The following is a 23,551-nucleotide window of genomic DNA, read 5'->3' as shown; positions in this document are numbered from 1 at the left end:
AGAAAAATGATTTTGTAAAAGTGGCATCTTGGACTCAAGCAGTGATTTCTACATCACATTTTCCAACTGGAATCTCTGTCTCCCAAAGAGACTCCTCCTTGTAGTTGATTCTGCTTCCCGGCTCACAACGAAGGTTTGAGGAACCAGCACTTAGCTGTCAGTGGTGAGGTGGAAGGGAATCCAGTTTGCTCATCACTAACTGCCTTCTCTTCCAGTTAAAAATGGAGTTGTTAGGAGGAGAAAAATGGGATGTTGCTATTTTAGTTGATCAGAATTGTTAAGCAAATTAACCAGAGATATCCTTTATCTTAATTTATTATCATTATTTTTAAAGACAGGAGTGTCCCTAAAATTGGAAAGAGTTCTGATACAGTGAATGCTTCCTAAGATAACTTAGAAATTGTGAACAATATACCTTAGGTTTACTGGATTATGAAATCAATTTGGTCAGTGTATCAAATCAAACCAGATAATTTAGATATCAAGAGATTGAAATTGAGAAGAAAGTGGTCAGATCATCACGTCACTGTGATTTTTTTCTTAATGGTATTTTATTTTTTCAAATACATATAAAGATAGTTTTTGACATCCATTTTGGTAAAACTTTGTGTTCCAGATTTTTCTCTCTTCCTTCCTCATTTTCCCTTTCTCCAGGATTGCCAACAATCTGATCAAGGTTAAATATGTGCTGTCTTTTACACAGATTTCCATATTTGTCATGTTGTGCATTACTTTGTGATTTATAAGCAAAACAAGTTAAAGATGGGATAGATTTTTGGAAAGACGTTTCCTGAGTTAGGAATTTTGCAGTGAGACTGTAACTCTTGCTTTGTCGATGATTGCGATTTCTTTTATCCTTGCTGTATTCAGCTCGGGGGTCGCCTTGAAGGACTTTTCTCTCTTCATCTCCAAACAGAGATAAAGGAAATGCAGTAAGAGGCTAAGTGTGCAGTTACAGCAGTAACTCCTTCCAGATTCTACCCCATCTCTTCTAAAATGAAGCAGAAGTTGGCAGGGGGTCAGCAAGTATTCCAATTCACTTTGACCAGAGTGTTAGTGGGAAATGGAATTGAGGAACTTGGGTTTTTCACATGACTGAACCATTATACCAGATATCTGTAAATGTTACAAGAAAATTATTTTTTTTTCCTTAAGAAGAGGGAAGAAACCCCTTTGTCTCAGCAATTTTTCTTTTCTCACAACTTGTTTAGAAATTTTGAAATGCAAATTTTGTTCTGAAATATACAGTTTTGGAGTCAACACTCTGGATAGAGTTATAATCTGGGATACCTCAATAAGGGACACACCTTTTTAAAGTTACTGCAGTTTTCTGTTTTTGTTGACTTCCTTACTACTGACGGGGCACAGGCCAAGTTCTAAGCCACCCTCTCCTGGCCTTAGGACTCCAGAAGAATTTCTTTTCTGACCAGTTTCACTAGGGCTTCTTAGAATGAGTTGGAGCTAGAATCCTATCGCAAAAGATCTAGTCAGTTCTGCAGGATCAGTTATCAAAGTGCTGGGCTTCCTTAGTTTGGTTTTTAAAGTAGAAATATTATTGGCTTATGTACAGTTTGCAGTGTAAACCATTGCAGTTCTTTTCCTTAGTCAAATAAATGTTAATCAAGTAGCTAAAGGAATTTGTTTGGGATTGATGGCCAGTTGCGTTACTAACAACATGTACGACTAAACATTTTCTTTCATTCTCATGACTGCCCAAAGCTCTAAAATAGGAATTATGGGCAAGAGATAAAATGATTTCAGCTACCAACATAGTCTGGGACACCCAAAACCATAATGAGGTAACAATCAAATGAACTAACAGCAGAGAAGGTTCATCTCTAGCCCCTAACATATGTAACCCTAACCCTAACCTCTCATCCACTACCCACTACAGTCCAGTGGGGCTCCAACAAAACTCAACTCTACCCTTTCCCTCTTTCCTTTGCTGTCTTCCCACTCCCTCCTTCCCCAGCCAAATGCTGGGGATGTTGCTGTTGTTCTTGTTTGTCTTTCATTTTTTTCCCTTAAATTTAAATTTGTTTATTTAATAAGTTCCCCCAGGTACATTCAAAAAAACATTTTTTTTTACATTTGTTTTTAAGATTTTTGAGTTCTAGATTCTCTCCCTTATTCCCACCCACAATTAAGAATCCACATGTGAATTTATGCAAAACATTTCCATAAGAGTTGGGTTGTGAAAGAAAACAGATCTCCCAACGTAATGAAAATAAAAACCCTCAAGAAAAATTGAGTTAAAGAGAGAGAGAGAGAGAGAGAAATAGAGAATGCTTTTTTTTTTTTTTTGTGGTACATTTTTAAATCTTTTTTTTTAAATTTTTTTTATATATTAAATTTTATTTTATAATAACTTTATATTGACAGAATCCATGCCAGGGTAATTTTTTTGCAACATTATCCCTTGCACTCACTTCTGTTCCGATTTTTCCTCCCTCCATCCCCTCCCCTAGATGGCAAGCAATCCTATATATGTTAGATATGTTGCAGTATATCCTAGATACAATATATGTTTGCAGAACCAAACAGTTCTCTTGTTGCACAGGGAGAATTGGATTCAGAAGGTAGAAATAACCCGGGAAGAAAAACAAAGATGCAGATAGTTCACATTCGTTTCCCAGTGTTCTTTCTTTGGGTGTAGCTGCTTCTGTCCATCATTTATCAATTGAAACTGAGTTAGGTCTCTTTGTCAAAGAAATCCACTTCCATCAGAATACATCCTCATACAATATCGTTGTCGAAGTGTATAATGATCTCCTGGTTCTGCTCATTTCACTTAGCATCAGTTCATGTAAGTTAGAGAATGCTTTGATCTATATTCAGATACAGTCAGTTTCTTCTCTGGGTATGCATAAGATATTTCACCATGAGTCCTTCAGAGTAGTTGTGGATGCTTGTACTACTGAGCATAGCAAAGTCATTCACAGCTGGTCATCCCAGAACATTGCTGTTACTTTGTATACAGTACATTTCACTTTGTTCAGGGAGGACTTTCTGGGTTTCTTTTTCCCCTGAGAACATTCTGCTCATCATTTCCCAGAGAACAATAATATTCCATCAGAGAAACTTGCTTCAAAAGTTTTTTTACAATTACTTTTGCTAATTATATACTTTGTTCCCTTCCCCCCCCCCAATTTATTCTCTCTTTCCTTTTACCCTTCCCCTCCTCAAAAACTGTTTTGCTACTAATCATTCTCTCCCAATCTTTCATCTCCCTCTCTTTTATCACCCTCCTCCCTTATCGTATCCCATTTCCCTCCTATTTTCCTGCAAGATGAGATAGATTTCCATACTCCTATTGTATATATGTTGTTTCCTATTTGAGCCAATTTTGATAAGAGTAAGATTCACTCCCTCTCTCTCTTCTGTTCCTCTGCCCCTCCACTGTAAAAACTTTTTCTTGCCTCTTTTTTATGGCAGATACTTTTCCTTTTCCCTTTCTTCTATTACATTCTTGTCTCACCACTTAATTTCACCATTAAAAAAAAAAAAAAGATTATCCCTTCTTATTCAGTTCCAACCCTTGCCCTCTGTTTATATATACTCCCTCTAATGACCATAATGAGAACTCTCTAATGAGTTACAAGTGTCATCCTCTCATGTAGGAATGTAAACAGACAAACCTTATTAAGTTCTTTGTGATATAGCTTTCCTGATTCCTTCCTTATGTTTCTCCTGTATTTGAAAATCAGATTTTCCTTTTATTCTGATCTTTTCATTGTGAATGCTTAAAAATCCTCAGTTTCTATTCATTCACCTTTTCCTCTGAAGGATTGTGCTCAGATTTTCTGTGTAGATGATTCTTGTTTGCAATCCTAGTTCCATTGCTCTCTGGAATATCTTATTCCAAGCCCTCCCGTCCTTTAATGGAGAAGCTGCTAAATCTTGTGTTATCCTGATGTGGCTCCACTATTCTTGAATTTTTCTTTCTGGTTGCTTGCAATATTTTCTCCTTGATCTGGGAGTTCCAGAATTTGGCTATGCTATGCCTGGGGTTTTTTACTCTTTCAGGAAGTGATCGGTGTCTTTTGTTGTTGTTATTGATTAGTTTTTAAATATCATTTTATATTTCCAAATACATGCAAAGATAGTTTTCAACCCAGACCTTTGCAAAACCTTGTGTTTCAGATATTTTTCCCTCTCTTCCCTATGCCCGTTTTCCAAGAAAGCAAGCAAGCAGATATAGGTTAAACAGGTGCAGTTCTTCTAAATGTAGCTACAAATTTATTTTGCTGGGCAAAACTAATGAGAAGAATGCCTTAAAAAGCAAAACTGGTTCAAGCTTCAGGGGTTTTCAGAGATCCTTCCAGGAATCTGACCAGGAGCCTTCTTTTCTGCCCTGGAGCTGTTAGGATTGTCCCTACCCCACTGTAGCTGTGAGGCCTAGGATGCTGGCTTGCCCAGTCCGAATCACTTGCAGGTCACAGTGTCTCCTCTCTAATGTCTAACCCTAACTCTCCTGACTCTAACCCTAAATTCTTCTCTTTGAGAAGGAAGGACAAATGACAACAGTCTTAAAATGCTGGGGATACAAAAAGAAGCAAAGGGCAGTTCCTGTCTTTAAGGATCTTACGGAGGTTTCAGGAGAGAGAAAATTCACCTAAAGACCTTGAGCATAAGCAGAGAAAGAGAGGAGGGCTTCAGATCAGCTAAAAGAGTCCAGACATTTCTGAATAAATACCGTAGTACAGAAACTCTGGAGCAGAGGGCCTGTGGATTCCCAAGAGAAGACAGAATCCCATCGGGATGTTTCTGAATGGTTTAAAAGAGAAACAAGAATTGTTACACTGGGATTTATGGCCTGCACAACAAACATATTCGGCAGAATAGAATAACTTTAATCCACATTGCTGGGTCTCCCTAAAGAAACCAAGGAAAATAATCAATCAGTAGGAGATGCAAATGCAGAAAAGAGGAGAGCACTCTTAAAGAAGAGAAGCAAAAAACGCAAATGCTAAGATGAAACATGATCTCGTACTAGGAAAGCATATTGATCTCAAAGACAGGATACATAGAGATACTTGAGGACTGTAGGTCTCCCAGGAGAACACGTCAGCTCAGAGCTGGGAAGATTGTGTAGAAGTTCTGGACCCAGAATACAATGTGCCAGTCAGAAGGATCCACTGATTGCCTCCAGAACAGAACAAACCTCTATGTTGCAAACAAATTCTGCAAGTGATCTGGAGATATATGTATAGAGAGAGGGGGTGGGGGGAAGAAAGTTTACATGACACAGATCTCTTCTGCGCACCCAGAGAACCATGGGAGGATTTGGAATAATGTGTTCTGAAGATCAAGAAGCACTCCAAGGTGATGTACAGGGCAAGCCTGAGCTAACCCTTAATGAACAAAGAACATTCAATAAAAAGAGGCAATTGAGATGCTTCAAAAAAGAAAATAAAGTCTAAATAAATTACTTGTTTTTCAAACCACCCAAACAGCAGAATACAGGGAGGTAAACCGTTCACTTTAATAAACATTTATTAAGCACCTATTATGTGCTAGATTCTATGTTAGGGTTAGATAGAAAAAATAAACAAAAGACAATTTAATGAGGGAAACGAAGCAAAGAAATGTATACAAAACAGGCTATCTACAGGATAAAATGGAAATACTTAAAAGAGATTATAGGATTTTAGTTGAATCTTAAAGGAAACCAAGGAAATCAAGAGTTAGAGTGGAGGAAGGAAAGAATCCCAGGCATGGAAAACACAGAGCAGATACCTAGATATGAGAGGTGCAGGGGCCGAAATCACTGGGGAAATGAGGCATAAGAAATAAAGAAAGATGGGAGTGCAGTAGGTGTTGAAAGGCTTTGAATGCCATTCATACAGTAATCAAGGACAATGGGTATAATCTTCAGGGATTTCTTGCTTACAGTGTCTGCCTCAGGAGGAGAATCAGAGCTCTTGGGGGAATTGACATAAAAGAATGAAGGAAATTTAATGGCAAATGGAAAAAAAAATGATGATGGGGAAAGCAAAGATTGTTAATGATGTGCATGGGGTATAGGAAAACTATCAGAAGAAGATATCCTCTCTATCATCTGCAGGAATCGCTATTTCTAAGAGTAATACAACAGAAAGGGGAACCCAGGAAGCAAAATAATAGAAATTATTTAGAAGAAGTAGTAACTCAAAATTGGCACTTTAGAAACTTTAGTTTTATGGTGAATGCAGAGAAGAAGGAAGAAATAAGTACCATGACCATAAATCAATGAATAAAAGTCTAAAATAGAAAGAAAAGATAATAAGAGAATGGGTTAAAGTGGAAGGGAAGGAATCTCATTTTTAAGGAAAAGGGACAAAATTAGATTAAGAAAAAACCTTAATGAGCATAGTGAGTTGAAGGGCAGGAGAGAAAGGGACATTTTATTTAACTACTAACCTAGGAGGAGGAATAAAGAAAGGAAGAACTAAATAATCATACAAAAAGAAGAAAGAAATATGAGCTAATAAAATATAAGCAAAACTAGAAAACTAAGGAAAGGTGAATGAAATTTGAGGATGAATGGAAGGGAGACATGGGAACAGATTTGCCTTAAAGTAGATTAAGTTAAAATAATCGAAGAGACAAAGTATTATATTTTCAGAGAAAAAAGGAAAAAAATCTTAATTAAAAAAAATAACCATCCAATATTTGAGACAAATGGCAGAAAATATAAACCCAACTCTCATATCTTTAAATGTGAATGGACTTAATCTAGTAAAATGAAAAAAGAAAAGATTGGATTAGAAAACAAAATCCCTTATTCTGTTGCTTTTCAGAAACATTAAAACCCAAAACCAAGCCCCTCTCTCCCCTGAAAAAAAAAAAAAAAAAAAAAAAACTTCCAAAAACAGAGATATTCAGGATAAAAATAAAGACTGAGAAAAATTTGTTATATATCAGATGAATTCCCCCGAAAAACGAGAGTTGCAGTTATACTGTTAGAGGAAAAACAAATATTCATAACTAAGAGAACCAACAAAACTACATTTTGCTGAAAGGAATGATGAACTACAAATGAATAGGAATACTAATATTAAACTTATATGCTATAAATACCTTAGCATCTAAAATTTTAAAGATAAAAGTAACTGGACAACAAAAAACACACAAAAAAGTTATGTAATAGTCCCTCTCTCAGTACTGGACAAGTCTAAAAGAAAATGGAACAAAGGAAAAATATGGAATTGAACAAATTCGTGGAGAAATGAGAGCTAAAAAAATGTATGGTATCTTCTAAGTGGAACTATTAAAGAATTAAAGAATACATAGCTTAGTACTATGTGGAACTTTTACAGAAATTGACTGTATATCAGGGCATAGATATTGCAAAGAAAATTAAAAGGTAGAAATAATAAACATCCTTTACAAGCCATTATAAAATTTCAAATAGTAATTGGTTCAGGGAACATAAACAAAAGATAGACCCAAATATAAACTTAACAATAAAAACCTAAATAATGAATGAGTCAAAAAGCAAATTATAATTATGTTAAAGAAAAGATAGTTAAACAATGTACAAAATTTTGGAATTGTAGCTAAAACAGTCTGCAGGGAAAAAAAACCATCTTTTTTCTAAAGAGAGGATGAATTAGATGTGCATTTTAAAAATTAGAAAACTAACAACTAAACCTAAAATAAGCACTATATTGGAGATATTAAAATTATAGGAAAAATAAATTAGAAACAACAACAACAAACTACAGGAATAAGTAAACCCCAAAACTGATTCTTTTTGATAAATGTTTAGTGAGTCTGTTGTTGTTTTTTTAAAGGACAAAAATCAGATCAACAAAATGTCAAATGAATTAACAATGAGAAATAAAAAAAAGTTATACTAATAAAACTGAGTACACAAATTAGAGAAATACCTTAAAAATAAAAAATAAAGAATAATAAAAAAAAACCTCGAGCACTTTAACAGCAGACCTAGTAGAGCTCTTAAGTAACCCAACTTCAGAAAAGGAAGTAGAATTAGCTACAAAAGACTACCAGACTGGGAAACAAAGCTTCTCTTCTTGATGGATTGATAGTAGAATTCTATAAACTTTTAAAGAACAATTAGTATCAATTAGCACCAATAGCAAATTATTCTCACAAATTGAAAAAGCAAGCACTGTATTAGATTTCTCTTATGAAAAGATAGCCTTAATCCCCAAGCCAAGGAAGGACAAAACAGAAGTATAGATCAGTATCATTAGTGAATATTGATTAAAATTTATTTTAAACAAAAGCCTATCAGACTGTAGGAGTTCATTTTAGAAATTGTCATGTCCAAGTTGGATTTATATCAGTGATCCAAAGACAGTTCAACATAAGGAAAACAATCAACATATATTAAAAAGAAAATTATCTAAAACTACGGTTCATCTAAAACATCTTACAGGCAGACAAAGCCTAACAACAAAAAAACCCCACTCATTTATGATTAAAAACCCAACACTATGTAGACATAGAGTATTCAAAACCAAAAATATACATTGCACATAATGAGAAAACATTAGAATCTTTTCTAGTGTCATATATATTCCATATAGAAGTAAAGGACAAAAGAGTCTATTCTCTCTATTATTTTTGGAAATGCTTGCAATAGCAATAAGATTAGAGAAAGAAATTAAAGGTACAAAGAGGCTTGTGATCATAAAAGTCACATTTTTAAAAATTAGAAGAGGAACATCATGTTACAGCTGTAGATAGGAGATGATGTATTCTTAATCAAAGGTTAAAGAGTTACAAAAGATAAATAGATAACTGACTGCATGAAATTGAAAAGCTTCTCCATAGATAAAATCAATGACTCTAGAATAAGAAGGGAAGTGATTGAACAGGAAAAAATCTTTGAATCAAATTTCTCTTTGATATCCAAGATATATAAGCAATTAACACATGTATGTAGATGCACACAACACACATGTGTATCTGTTCACTATCTGTTCACTGTTACATACATGTTTATGTGTACATGATTCAGCCATTTTTGACTCTGTTACTTCATGGGCTTCTCTGGGCAGACATGCCGGAGTGGTTTACTATTTTTTTCTCCAGTTCATTCTACAAAAGAGGAACGGAGACAAAGAGAGTGAAGGGACTTGCCCAGGGTCCCACAGCCAGGGAGTGTCTGAGGTCACATTGGAACTGGGGAAGTGGCAGCTTCCTGCCTCCAGGCCTAGCACTCTGTCCTGTGCTACATGTGAGCACTCGAGTTCTGAACGTCCTTTGTATAAATGGCCATTTGTCTGCTGCCTCTTTCCTGTCCTTTCCCATCCCACGATCCCTGCCTACTCAGAAGCCGCCATTCTTATCATGCTTTCCCTCTGGACGGCAGCAACCAAAGAGCCCTGTCGGGGCCAGTCTGGAGAACGGCCTTACTCGAGTTTCAATCCCTGTTTTTCCTCTTCCAGGAGTTTTTAGACTAGAAGTGCCGCAGGCCATCGTTTTTCTGGCATTTACACATTCTATTAACTATCTTCCTTTTATCAGAATATCAGATAAACACTTGCAGTGCTATTGTGATGTCAGAGAAAACATTTAAAAAAAATCAAATCAGATATGGCAAAGAACCAGTGATATCCTCTAATATTCTTTGAAAGATCCCAGAAATTATCTTCAGAATCTTCCTAAAAGTCTCCATTTCCCTGTTCGTTTCCTCCAGTTAAACAAGTCAGCATTCACAAAAGGAACAAAAAGCTATTTTTAAAGTTTCATGATTTACTTGTTTGATTTATTTGCTAGCATTCTAGGAGTACTGTTTCCTAGGATTTGTCACGCTTGAGGTGATTACTTAAATAGACTTGTGGGCTAGCCTGGAACCTGATCCAGAATTCATAACATTATTTGACTGGGGAAAAAAATGGGTTTTCCCATGTGAGTTCCAAACAATGTATTGCCACCTGATCTGTGGTAGGGATTGTAGAGATGATGGTTTGTAATTTGGGTTAGTTTCTGGTGCTGAAGTTCTCCATTTGAAGCCTTCAGTTTTTTACTGATTAAATTGTTAAACTGTAGAATATGTAGCTGTCTGTTTTCTCCAAACCCATCCATTCAAAAGAACAAATTAAAGGGAGCTTACCCTATATCTGTTCACCTCCGACACCACCCGACCAGGTGAGCCAGAGAGACTTTTCACCTCCTAGTACTCCTGGTGAGTTTCTAGGACTAGATTGTAGGAGAGCCACTGATCTGCACTGGGAGAGGAGCTTTCTCCCTAAGGTGCTCCCTTTGCCAATGAAGTTTTGGTCCTGGCTCAGTCTTTAGCCTTTAGGTGCTAGAGGGCTTCATTGGGCATCAGAAAGAATTGAATTTAAGTCTCACTCATTTAGCCATGTGTTTCTGGGCAAGTCATTTAACCTCAATTTCTCTGTCTGTAAAATGGAAGCTATAATAATAGCTTCTACCTCACAGGGTTATTGTGAAACGACTTAATTAAAATTTTTTGCAAACCTAAAAGTTTTCTCTACATGCTATTTATCGTAATCTATCGTTATCCACTTACACTTAGGTAGTATGAATCATGTAATTATGCTGGTCATGTAAGGGGAAAATTGACTATTTATAGGATGATTTCTGTGAATCAGTTCTTTGGGTATTTTTCCCCTATTTTTTTTCCTGTTTCCCTGACCACTAAGGAAAATAGCTTTCTTTGAAAATCTGCACCGGGAGAGAGCAAAGGCAGGGACTGCTAGTGCTGAGATTTTTAAATTGACCAGAATGAACAACTTGATTATAAAATGGTTGGCTTGTTTTTAAAGCCAAGAAGAAGGAACTTTATGACAAAACAAAAAGCACAATTAGTAGTATTTTAAAATGCACATTTGAAAAAATACTATGTGTGTTGTTAAAAAAATAATTTTGTCAGTACTTTTCAGGAGATATTTATAACTTGAAAGATTAATGTTCCATGTAATATTCTTTCCATGGAAAGTAAGTTGTGTATTATTACAAAGAACTGCAAGTATTTTCGGGTATAATTAATTTTCCTTCAAAAAATATCTCTCACTCTTGGTTTTGAGTCTGACTTGCCTCTGAAAGCTCCAAGAGTCCTTTCTGATCCACAGACCATGTTGTCTTGTACAGTTAAATCTCCTCAGTGCAACGCATTTATTTCAGTGATGGGAGGAAATGCCTCAATTAAAAAAATAGTTCAAATTCATATGAAAACAATGATCTGTTTCATGGGAGTAAATGGTTCCGTTCTGAAAAATACCCTATTTTTTATGGGGATTCCACTAGTCTTCTCTAAAAACAAATAAAGTCCAAGTGTGGGTAGCTCAGATCCCCAGAGTGGGGGACGGACACTCTAGCCAGCTTTGTTGTGCAGTCGAGAGCGATTGGAAGAGGTGTTTTGTTTGTCTTAATGGGATAATTTTATTGTGTGTTTGGAATTAAATGTTTTCGTTACTTAAATATTCATGGAACTTGGATCGCTTTCTGTTTCTAGAAATTAAAGCTTTTGGTCGCCCCTTTCCTAGTTGTGTTTGTCATTTGGGTATCCTGAGGACAGTTGCGCTCATCTCTGCGTGTATGTGTGTCCATGTGCGCTAGAAATCGGTGTTTATGAGCATTTTTTTGCCTTTTCTGTGTGTGTAAAGGAAGATAAGCAAGCTCCCCCGAAGAGCGCGACCAAGGGATGGCTTTCCCTTCACTTGAACATGGAGGCCACAGGGAGAGACGAAGTCGACAAACTGAAAACCAAATTTATGTCAGCGTGGAACAACATGAAATACAGTAAGTGTCGCTGTCACCGTTGGGGAATTATGGAGTCTCGGTGTCCTCAGCTGGGGCAGGACTCTCTGGCAGGAGGGGCTGCGTTGAGTCTTTTCTCCGACCATCCGTTAGCGGGGGGCCCGGGAGCCGCCCTGTCCTCCTGACAGCCCCGACCCCACGGGGTTGTGGGGAGAATGGAGCGAGAGGCGCGCTGGGAGGAGCGTTCTGAGATGCGCCCCTGCGGTGGGGCTGAGGCTGTGGGCCAAGCCCCCCTTCCAGCTAGGAGTGACCATGTCCGCTTTCCCTCTTCTGTGGCTTCCTCCTCCCGGGGAGTTCCTCCGCCCTCTGTGAGCGGCATTCGTGGGGAGGCCTCCGAGAGCGTGGCCCCTTTCACGACCAGTTAGTTCTTTCTGAAAAGACTTAGCAAAGGCCTGACGTCTGCCAGCACTGCCGGGGTCTGTGGGCGCGCGTGCCGCGTCCGGACCGGGTGAACAAGCTGCAGGCCGTTAGCCAGGAGCAGGGAGAGCCTTGGGAGAACCTGGCGGTGTGGGCAGGGGGCCCTTGGAGGCCAGGAGAGCGGGGAGGGGGCCGAGCCCGGGGGTGAGGAGCCAGAGGGAGGGGGCCGAGCCCAGGGGTGAGGAGCCAGAAGGAGGGGGCCGAGCCCGGGGGTGAGGAGCCAGAGGGAGGGGGCCGAGCCCGGGGGTGAAGAGCCAGAGGGAGGGGGCCGAGCCCGGGGGTGAGGAGCCAGAGGGAGCGGGCCGAGCCAGGGGGTGAGGAGCATGGCAGCTGCGGGCCTGGAAGCAGAGCCTTTGTTTGGGAGAGAACCGGAGGACCTTGGCTTGGGAGGGAGCTGCAGGAGGAGTCGGTCCGGAGCCTCAGCTGGAGAGTAAAAGGCCCCTTTTCTGTGTTGGGAGCACGGCCCCGGGCGGGCTCCGGGAGGTGGGCGGGGGAGGCACAGGGCTCAGCCACGGCAGGACGAAGGCCCCGGGGCCGGGAAGGCCTCTGCCAAGGGAGGTTTCAAGTTGGGGTTTGAAGGAAGCTGGGAGCTTTGAGGCCAAATGAGAAGGGAAAAGGGAGGCCAGGCCTGGGGATGGCCCGAGGGGAGGAGGCAGAGGAGGGCCCCAGAGTGACCACTGGAGCCTGGTGAGGACCTGGGGTCACGTGCTGGGGATGCAGGGCAGGCCCCTGGGGCGAGATCCGGGGCACCCTGGGCTGGGGAGGGGCAGAGGGGCAGCCGGGGAGAAGGGGCCCCGGCCCGGGTGGTCTCAGACAGGTCGGCCCTTGGGAACGTGGCTGAGCCGAGAGCGGGCCCGAGCGCTTCCTCAGCCCTTGCTGCAGAGGGCGCCCCGACCTGCCCGCCATCTTCTCCGTGTGTGGCTTTCTCTGGGCCGCTTGGAGAGCACAGAGCCCTTTGTCCCGCTGCGCGGTCTGCCCTTTCCCTCCCTCACGGCACGCAGCCATAAGGGCTCCCTGGCGCAGGGAGCCGGGCCCACAAAGGGCAGGGGGCCGTGGAAGCCGCCGCCCTCCCTGACGGAGCCTCCCTCTCTTCCTCCCCAGGCTGGGTGCTGAAGACCAAGACGTACTTCAGCAGGAACTCGCCCGTCCTGCTGCTGGGGAAATGCTACCACTTCAAGTGTGAAGGTGAGAGCCCCGGCTGCTAGCGGCCCCCTCGAGCTTCGCCGCGAACGAGCCCTGGGCTGGGTGGTCTTCGTCGTCCCCTTCGGGGCTCGCACTCGGCGCCGAGCTGCCTTCTCCTGCTGCAGGACTCCCCTTCCCGCCCCCCGAGGGCGGACCAGCCGGCAGGAGCCGAGCCTCTTCCGCCCCCTTCAGAGCACCCGGAGACTGGGGGCCAGAGAGCATTTATTAGGCGCCCTTTACATGCCAGGGGCTGAGTGCTGGAGCTGCAGATAAGGAAGGGAGAGTTCCGGCCTCAGGGGGCTTACGGCCCCCAAAGAAGCCAGCTGGGGCTGGAGGGTTGGGGGAGTCCCCTGGCGTGAGGGGTCGAGGAGGAGGCGGCGGGAGCTGGGACGCAGCGAAGGTTCGTGACTGGGCCCTTTGGCTGCTTCTCGGGCCGTGGCAGTCTGCCCCCAGCCTCGTCATTCAGTGGAAGCTCCCGAGCCCCCCTTTGCCCACTCCTCTCCCTGTTCACCTCCATCCAGCTTCCCATAAGCCTTTGGGATCTCCAGCCCCGAGGTTCCCCGCAGAGTGTTTGTGGGCTGGGGCTGCTGGGAGTCGGTGGAAGTTCCTCGGCCTTTCCCAAGTCCCGTCAGGCCCGACCTGCTTTTCCTGCTCAGTTCTGGAGCGATTGTTCTCCGCCAGGAGGGACCCGCTGAGGGAAGTGGGTCCCCGCCCAAGTGCGGCTCTTTCTCTTAGCCAGAGAATCTGGCCGGCTTGTCTCAGTGTCTTCTCTAGTCTTTTCTGTGGCTGTGAATCATCAAGGAAGGGCCATGTTGGATTCAGCAATTTAAGGAGCAGCTTTACCAGGGCCCTTGGGTGCCAGACGGTGCCGGGGAACCAAGGAGCCTGCAGGCAGCTAGGGGGGCGCTGTGGGACGGGCCTGGGGACCCAGAAACCCCCCGGAACCGGAGGGAGGGGTTCCTAGAGGACAGATAGAAAGCACCTGCTGTAGCCCGGCAGGCATGTGCCAGGCCTAGGGCTCCCCTCCAAAGGCCATGTCAGCCTTGTGGGGGGTGAGGGGGCTGCCCAGGGAAGGACCCTGAGATGGGGGAAGGGCGCGGGTCCGAGCAGCTGGGACCCACGAGGGGGCTCAATCCGGAGCAGGGCGGATTGGGCTCGCAGTGGGCAGGAGAGCGGCCAGGAGGCCTTGGGGTGGAGGCCCTGGGGTGGCCGCAGGGACAGGAAGGGGGCCGGCCTGCCGGAGTAGGGAGGAATCCTGCCAGTGGAGCTCTTGGGAGGAGCAAGGAAGGCCTTTGGCCAATGGGGAGGCTTTTGGAGGCTTTCTGCCGCCCTGATGGACGCCAGAGCTGGGTAGAGTGTCTCTGGGATCCTGCACGGTGTTCACTTACACTGGGAACCTCTTCGGGGCTCACCCCAATGCAGCAAACCCCCAGCAGGTCCCAGAGGGTGGCGAGGGACCGGACAGCGCTCGGCCGTACTGGAGCCCCCCGGGATTGCGTGGGCACGCTAGCCTGAGCGCCCGTGCCCGAAGCCCCGAGAGCTCCTGCCGCCTTTCTGAGGGGCTCCTCGGGCCCAGCTCTGGTGTGGGGGATCCCTTAGAGTCGGTGACACAGAGAACGGAGTAAATGGCGCAGTCATCGCTGCCGATCGTGGCCAGGGCCTCACAGTGATCTCGGGGGCGCGTCTGTCCTGGGCCCGAGCCAGGCTCTCCTTCCCGCACAAGGACCCCCGGACGAGTGCTGTGGTGGGGGGCCGGCCGCCCCCGTGCATAGTGTGACCCGTGCTCTTGTCTTACAGAAGAGAACGAACCCGCTCCTGTCCGGCCGCAGTGGGCGGGGGAGAACGAGCCTGTGGTCGTCTCTGGGAACGTGGAGGAATTCCGGAGAGACTTCATTTCTAGAATATGGCTGACCTACAGGGAGGAGTTCCCCCAGATCGAGGGCTCGGCGCTGACCACCGACTGCGGCTGGGGCTGCACGCTGAGGACCGGCCAGATGCTCCTGGCGCAGGGGCTCATTCTGCACTTCCTGGGCCGAGGTGAGCGCGGGCGCGTCCTTGCTCCTGGGCCGGGCCGGGCCCCCTGGGCTTTGTGGCCAGGCCGTTGGAGGTCATGGCTTTCCCGGAGGTCATTTCTCGGATTCTGCTACAGCAAACGGAATTTCCCGTGCAGCCCGTGGCAAGTGCTTTCTGGGCCAGGGCAGGTCAGTGGGTGGGCTTCCTTGTCCCTGCTGCCTCCTCTGAACACTTGCTCTCAGCCTCTAAAAGCTTTCCCTGTTATTTCTGGTTAACCCTCCCCTGCCCCCAGTAGTTTCCTAGTAATAAAACTTTTTCTTAGCAGAACCCGCTGAAACATTGACCACTTCTCGTGGCAGATGCAGCCTCTCTCCTCCAGCGCCCCCATCCTCTCTCTCTCTCTTTCTCTCTCTCTCAGTCTTTCTGTCTCTCTGTCTCTCTTCTATTTCTCTTCTGTCTCACTTTTTTCTCTTCTGTTTCTTTGTCTCTTCTTTTCTGTCTCCTCTCTCTCTGTCTCTTTTCTCTCTGTCTTCCTCTCTTCTCTCTCTCTTCTGTCTTTTTTCTCTTCTGTTTTTTCTGTCTTCTTTTTTCTTTCTGTCTCTTCCTTTTTCTTGTTTCTTTTTTCTTGTTTCTCATTTCTTCTCTCTTTTTTCTCCTGTTCTCTTTTCTCTCTGTTTCTTTTTTCTTTCTTTCTTTCTTTTCTGTTTCTTTTCTCTCTTTTTTCTCTTGTTTCTTCTCTCTTTTTTCTCTTCTGTTTCTTCTGTCTCTTTTTTCTCTCTGTCTCTTCCTTTCTCTTCTGTTTCTTTTCTCTTTTGTTTTTTCTGTCTCTCTTCTCTCTCTGTCTCTTTTCTCTCTCTTCCTTTCTTTTCTGTTTCTTTTCTCTCTCTTTTTTCTTCTCTGTTTCTTCTCTCTTTCTCTTCTGTTTCTTCTTTTTTTTCTCCTCTGTTTATTCTGTCTTTCTTTTCTCTCTGTCTCTTCCTCTCTTTTCTGTTTCGTCTCTGTCTCTCTCTTCATCCCCACCTCTTTTTTGCCTCACCTTTCTTCTCTCTTCAGGTGGGTCTTGAAGGATGAGCCCAGTCCAGGTCTGCTCCCCTTCTTCCTGCTCCCCCATTTCCAGATGCTGGGAGAGCAGCAGGATGTTGAGGAAGAAGGCACTCAGCCTTTGTTGCGCCACCTTTTCCCTTGTCCTTCGTTGTCTAATTGAGGTTAATCAGATGGCAGGCTGGGAGTCGCCTTTTATGACTTCTCCTGGCGCCTGCTGTGTCACAGGTCAGCAGAAGTTTAGCCTTATTTTAGGCCTTCCTTGTGTGTGTGATGGACATGTCCTCCCCCTTCTCATCATGCAGATAGCGGCCCATCTCTGCCTGTCTCGAATCTGAACGCACAGCGGGGGTCTGGAGCCTGTGACATGGGCCGAGGGCCCCGGGGGCAGCCCCGAGTCCATCCTCCCTAATAGGAGATTCCCCTCTGCTGGGACCTTCCTTGGGGCGGCCCTCAGGCTCACTGTCCTGGAGCCCCTGTCCTTCCTCTCTGACCATCTGTGTCCTCTTCAGATTGCCCATTTTCTGGAAGTTCTCTTTCATCCCACCCACTGTGTGGGCCAGTCTTTGGTGGTTCTGGGCAGTTTGTGGCCCTCCAGCATCTCCCTGGGACTTTGTTCACTCCTCATTTTCCCAAACAGCTACTTTCCATTTTTTTTAAAAAGAGGGACTCAGAGAGACTTGGGTTCGAGTGCTGCCTCTGAGACTCCTGGCTACGTGAGATGGGAAAGTCCCTGCAAATGCCCTCCAAGTTCAGACTGGAGAAAAAGAAAGGGCCTGGGAGGGGATTTGCCTCCCCCAACTCAGTCCCCCACCGGTGTTTGAGCAGTTATGGGATTTTCATTTTTCTTATTAATTGTCCGTAAAGACGCTTTAATCCTCGGCCTTTTCATGAATAAGGTTTAGGAAGCCTGGAAAACCTGCAGTGACCCTCAGGGATGCCATGTGGAAATCTGACTCTGGTTTTTCTCCCCACTTTGGCTAGGTTAGAATTTTTCCTGCCCAGATAGTGAGGTATATTTTGCTTGGATTTATTTCTTAATTACCTACTGTAATATTGATTTTTGTTTTTATTTTTAACGATTAAACTTTGAGATAGAATTCCTGGCTTATTCATGAGTTTGATTCATAATTTTTAAGATGACTAAATTATCTGATCATGTAACTCTTACATTTACTTCCCAAAACGTGTATTGGTGAACTGAGTTTTGAGACTTTTAAGTTACCTGTGTGAATAAAGTGTGTGTATATATCATAAGCGTAAGCAATACTTTCTCTCATTTTGCTAATAGGATTTTAAAATAAGGTCATAGTTTTGGAAAGGAAGTGATGGAGTCAGTTCTTTGAAAATCTTTGTTTTTCTGAGGCAGTTTAGCTACGGTACTAGGTGACGGTGGGCCAGACCGCAGGGATCTGTCCTGATAGTGGATTTTCTGCTTCTGGGGCTCGTTTTGTCACCTTAGAGTGCAGTGTCTGCTGGCTCCCATACTACAGCCTGTGGCGACCAAACCTGTGCAGACTTAGTATTTTTTAATGTGTTTTTACGCCATAGGGACCCTCCGGTCCCGGCCGCCCAGGTGACTGACATCCCACATTCATAGTGGCCTGTCTCACCTGAGAATGGGAGATGAGTTTCCTCGGTGTCTTCTGCAGCTGACACTTGGAGCTCGGAGAAAGAACCGGAGAGGGACTAGGGACGAGCTTTCTGGAGCCGGAGAGTTGGGGGGATGCTCAGCCTTTCTGGGGTGTGCTTCCTTAGACAGTTTGGTGGAACCCGTAGACCAGGCTCAGAAGGAAATGCAAACATTGGCTGGAGACGAACAAAATGAGGATGTAAATTTTTCCCATTCAAGTTCACAAACCCAGTAAAATTCCAGATTCAGAGCCCCCGATCTGGTCCATTCCCTCAACCGAGACCCATTCAGGTCATGGCTCACTCAGGATCAAGCCTCAGGGGTAGCGTTTGGACATGGCTGACCAGAACTCAGACCTCCTCAATGCTGGCCAGGGTCGCTTTCAAATTTACGTCATCATGACGCCTCTGCAATTTTTTTTTCTAGAAAAAGAAAATCTTCTAGAAAAAAATTTAAGTTTAATCTATAAGTACAGAAAAATCTCATTCTATTATAGCTTTTTTGCTATTTTTAAATGTCATAAATGTTGCCATAGTCTCTTGCTAAATCTGCTTTGGTTTTTGATGGAAAACCTAGAAATAGTTGGTAGAGGTCGTTGCAAGTATGACTTGAAAATCGTGGTCTGCCCAGTGTGAGGTACGGTTACTGCTTTAATGGCTGCATCTCTTTTTAAGCTTGTTAAAAGCTTGGCTGCCTAAAAAAATGAACACCTTGTTCCTTGTATCCTAGCCTGGACCTGGCCAGACGCCCTGGACGTCGACAACTCAGATTCGGAATCCTGGACGTCTCACACCGTCAAAAAACTCACGGCCTCCTTGGAAGCGTCCCTCACGGGAGAGAGGGCGCCCCAAGACCCGGCCCCCGTTAAGGAGCCGCCCCGGAGGGGCTCCGAGGACGGGGGCGGGGAGGAGAGCTGCCACCGGAAGATCGTCTCGTGGTTCGCCGACTCTCCCCTGGCTTGCTTTGGCCTGCATCAGCTCATCGAACACGGGAAGAAGTCTGGGAAAACAGCCGGAGATTGGTACGGCCCCGCTGTGGTTGCCCACATTCTGAGGTAAAGTCCTCTGGAAATTCCCCTCATGTGCCAGAGCTTGTCAGCCAGCCAGTGGAGGGGACGAGAGGGAGACGGGGTGGGGAAGGGAGAGAAACAGACAGAGAGAAAGAGAGACAGACAGAGAGAGAGAGTCAGAGACAGAAAGACAGACAGAGACAGAGACAGAGAGAAAGAAACCAAGAGAGAGACAGAGATGGAAACAAGCAAAAAGAGACAGAGACAGAGACAGACATACAGAGAGAAACAGAGGGACATAGAAAGACAGAGACAGAAAGAGAAACACACAGAGAGAGAAACAGACAGAGAGACAGAGAGAGACAAAGAGAGAGAGAAAGAGGGAGACAGGCAGAGACAGAGACAGAGAGAGACAGAAAGAGACAGAGAAAAGAGAGAGGAACAGAGATAGAGAGACAGAGAGAGATAGAGAGACAGAGAGAGAAACAGACAGAGACAAAAAGAGAAACAGAGACAGAGATAGACAAAGAGAGAGAAAAAGAGGGAGACAGGCAGAGACAGAGACAGAGAGAGACAGAAAGAGACAGAGAAAAGAGAGAGAACAGAGATAGAGAGACAGAGAGAGAAACAGACAGAGACAAAAAGAGAAACAGAGACAGAGAGAGACAGAGAGAGAGAGAGAGAAAGAGGAGACAGGCAGAGACAGAGAGAGAGAGAGAGAGAGAGAGAGGCAGAGAAAAGAGAGAGGAACAGAGACAGAGAGACAGAGGCAGAGACAGACAGAGAAAAGAGAAACAGAGTTAGACAGGGATAGAGAAAAGACAGAGACAAAGAAACAGAGATGGAGAGAGACATAGAGACAGAGACAGAGATTGAGAGAGAGAGAGAGAAAGAGAGAGACAGAGAGGGAGGAAGAAGGGAGATAGTGGGGGGGAGAGGGAGAAGGAGAGGGAAAGACAAAAAGAAACAGAAAGAGAAAGATAACAGAGAGAAAGAGAGACATGGTAGGGGAGGAGAAGGGAGTGGGGATGGAAAGGATGTTAAGCTTTTAATTTCTCACAGTTCTAAGACCTCACTGTAAAGAATCCTTTTTCTTTGCGTGCGCCTGCTCATGCCCCATTCAGTTTATTTACTGAGACAAGCCCCTTTCCCCCCCGTTGGTCGCCAATGGCCAAGGTCTCTTTAACGCTCGGGCTTTCAGTCGATAGAGCACCTTATTGAAATGTTCTAAAAACTAACAACTCTTTCAACCTTGGAACATGCATAACATTATAGATTTTTTTTTTTTAATACTGTAACCTGGGGGCTGTAATGTACTGATGGTGTAATGAAATGTCAGAGCTAAAATTGATGTTTTCAGCATTTCTTTGCACACATCAAATTCTTGTGAACTGTAAATGTATGGGACTATTAATATTATAATTATATCATAGTAAAAGTAAAGGGTCTGTGACATTCAGTGTGGGCGGAAAAAAGTCGAAAGTCAAATTTCACTCTACTTTGCCTTTTTATGTGCCATTTATTTGGATACTACTTGATTTTTTGTTTTTTATGGTCTTAGGTGTTCTGTGCATGTCCCAGTATTGTCATAAACGGAATCATTAATATGTCATCCAAGTATAAGAGGTCAAGGTGCAGGCGTAAATTATTCCAGTTAGACACATCGATCAATTTTAAATTTTTCTTAAGTCTTGACTCGTGGCTTCTTCCACTTAGACATTTTACAAACCAAACCATTAAAGTGGGAGATTAGCTCCTGTTGTCTAGTTTTTGTTTCATCAGCATAATGATCGAGTGATATTTATTGTTCCCGAGTTGGTATGGGATTTATGAAAAGTAGAGCAATTCATAAGGCCTTCCTCTCGTCATGACAGTGTGGACTGGCACATGTATCTCTTGGAACCTAATTTAATTTGTAGAATAGGAAGATAATCTAGGTAACATCACTAGAAATACTTTTGGGGAGCTGACCCCATCTCTCTCTATGGTTATTCCCCACGTGAATCTTGTCATGGGTTCTATACCTTCAGTTGGAAATTCACCTCTTCAGGTCATAAGGGTTCCTGAGAAAATTTAAAAAATATTGTTTCTGTTAAAAAAGAGCTTTGGGAAAAGGCTCTGCAGAGATATCATGGGTACGCACTCCATATGGATACGGATTTCCTTTCCCGCTTCCATACCTCAGATCTCTGAGGCCAGTGGAATGGGGACTTCCTAAGCAGTGTTGGGGGCTAATTGGGTGTGACCCCAAATGTGTGGCCCTGGGACCAATCTAGTAAGAAGCCTGTCAGCCTTTAGCAAGGCTGGTCCTCAGGGGTTGGCCATGGCCAAGGCCATGGATGTCCAGGTCATGGATGTCCAGGCCACGGCCACGGATATCCAGATTATGAATGTCTAGGTCGTGGTCACAGATGTCGTGGTCACAGATGTCCAGACCAAGGCTGGTCCTAAGGCTTTGTAGCTTGGCAGCAGTTGGCAGACTTTGCTCTCTGCTGGCTGGGTGTTGATAAACCAGAACCATCTTCTCACCTTGAGGTAGACTGATGGTAGACCAAGAAATGTGCTCTCCCTCCTTCTCCCAAACTCTTCTTTCTTTTATCTTTCTTCCTCCTCCCTTTCTTTCTTCTGCCTTTCTCTCACCTCCTGCCCCCTTTTCCTCATTTTCTCCTGTCTCTGTCTCTGTCTCTGTCTCTGTCTCTCTCTCTCTCTCTCTTTTTTTAATAACAAATCTATGTTCCTGATGTAGAAATATGAACCTTCAGAATAAGCCACAGGTCTTTTGAACCTCTCATTCATTGTTCTTGACCTGTGCTTTCTGAGATTGAGAGAGAGAGAGAGAGAGAGATTTTTTTTTTTTGCCATCCTTGCCTATTTCTATATTTGTATCAAAGTTTGTGTTAATTTAATTTGAAGGGACTTTTGAAGTTTTTTACAGAATTTTCCTACCAATTAAACACTTCCTAGCCATGTGAATTTGGGTAAGTCACTTAAACACTGCTGCCTCAGTTTCCCCCTCTGTAAAATGATGATAACTCTGGTATTCACTTTGGAGGGTAGTTGTGAGGATTAAGTGGGCTCATACTTTCAAAATCCTTTGCAAACCTAACAGTGTAAATGTGAGCTATTATTGTTTGTGTCTACACTGACGCAGTTTTCTTGGTGGTCTTTCCATGAGCATGGAAACACAAGAAACCAGGTGCTCCCCCAGAGGGACCCATTTTGCTGCCTCTGGGCCCTTAAGGCCTGTTCTGCCCGGCTCTTTGCTCCCCTCTGAGAGCCTGGTCTGCTCCTTCCAATGTAGCCTCCATGGTCATTATGACTTTGTTTGCAGAGGAGAATGGGCTTCGTTTCCTGTTCTCAGTACGAGCAGAAATGTGATATAGAAATGTGTTCAGGGGTCCTCATGGCCAGGGGAGCTTCCAGCTGCAGCAGGAGTCACCAGGGAGAGACTGGGCCCAGAAGGTGCTTCTGGTGATGTTCTCTAGATCAAATTGTCCCAGCTTGTGCCTGGTGCGACAGCTGAGATTCTTCCCACCTTTGGATCGGAGAAGGGAGCCATCGGCTCTCATTTTTCTTGTTTTGGGTTCATGGGCTGGTGTGGCCCCAAATTCAGCACCAAGGCCAGTCTCCTGGCTCTGATCCTTAGGAAGCCGTCTGATTTATCCCCAAGAGCACTCGCAGAGCTTCTTTTTAAGGGTGGTAGACCCTCCTGTCCTGTGGGCCGAGCCTTCAGGAGCTCTGTCCGTCTCTCTCACCCAGGCTTTTGGAGCAGGACTAGCTGCTATTAGTGTATGAAATTATACCGGTTGTCGCTGTTCTTTGGCTAGTTTAATTAGGATGTTAACTCCTTTGAAATGAATTCTGGTATTGTTTGCCCTGCATCTTGTAGAAACTTAGAAGTAATTTTGTTGACCTTGAATTCAGTGGGATGATAACTTAAAATGACCAGAAGGTCTTTCCAAAGTGCGGTAGGTGTTACTGGATTCTCCTAACAACATTGAAAGGCAAGTTCTGTTCTTAATCTTCCTTTACCAATGAAGATGCCGAGACTGAGACAGGTTATGGGAATTGCTTAGAATCATCCAGGTAGCAGTCCGACACTACACTTCAGGCCAGAAATGAAAAGCTCTGCTTGAGGTTAAGTGGGCTTTGGTTACTGTCTGAAAATTCGATTTAATATTTTAAAGGAGAATCATATATTTGTCCCCTTTTTTTTTTTTTTTAAATAGAAAAGCAGTTGAAGAGGCAAGACATCCTGATTTACAAGGAATAACAATTTATGTTGCTCAGGATTGTACTGGTAGGTACTCCAGTTAATTTTTTAAAAATTTGCCTTTGTCAAATCTACACATTCAGTTTTTCATGTTTTTTGAAGCTTGAGTTCCCGATAGCATTTATAGGTTCTTTGAGGGAAGTCAATGTTGTCATATTAATTGCCTGCATTAAAAAAAGTTTAATATTAATGCATGTACTTATTATATATCTAGGCAAAACATTTGCCTAGGAACTTT

At 43.9% G+C, this 23,551-nt stretch overlaps 1 protein-coding gene across 3 annotated transcripts in view; it reads left to right on the top strand.

Annotated features, from left to right (window-relative positions):
- The window catches only part of ATG4C (autophagy related 4C cysteine peptidase), a 110,463-nt gene that overhangs the window by 10,196 nt on the left and 76,716 nt on the right, over nucleotides 1-23,551 (top strand). For 2 of the 3 annotated variants that reach the window (XM_051999526.1, XM_051999527.1), the window contains exons 3-7: nucleotides 11,596-11,727; nucleotides 13,264-13,347; nucleotides 15,142-15,381; nucleotides 18,761-19,085; nucleotides 23,270-23,340. In XM_051999526.1, coding sequence (XP_051855486.1) covers nucleotides 11,596-11,727; nucleotides 13,264-13,347; nucleotides 15,142-15,381; nucleotides 18,761-19,085; nucleotides 23,270-23,340 — 852 coding nt within the window. Of the gene's footprint in view, nucleotides 1-11,591; nucleotides 11,728-13,263; nucleotides 13,348-15,141; nucleotides 15,382-18,760; nucleotides 19,086-23,269; nucleotides 23,341-23,551 lie in introns of all 3 variants that reach the window. The other variant, XM_051999528.1, reaches the window with a different exon arrangement.

The sequence above is a fragment of the Antechinus flavipes genome, chromosome 4, assembly GCF_016432865.1.
Source record: "Antechinus flavipes isolate AdamAnt ecotype Samford, QLD, Australia chromosome 4, AdamAnt_v2, whole genome shotgun sequence".
NCBI lineage: Eukaryota > Metazoa > Chordata > Mammalia > Dasyuromorphia > Dasyuridae > Antechinus > Antechinus flavipes.
The sequence above is the reverse complement of the archived record's forward strand: the minus strand, read 5'-3'. Positions and strand labels throughout refer to the sequence as shown.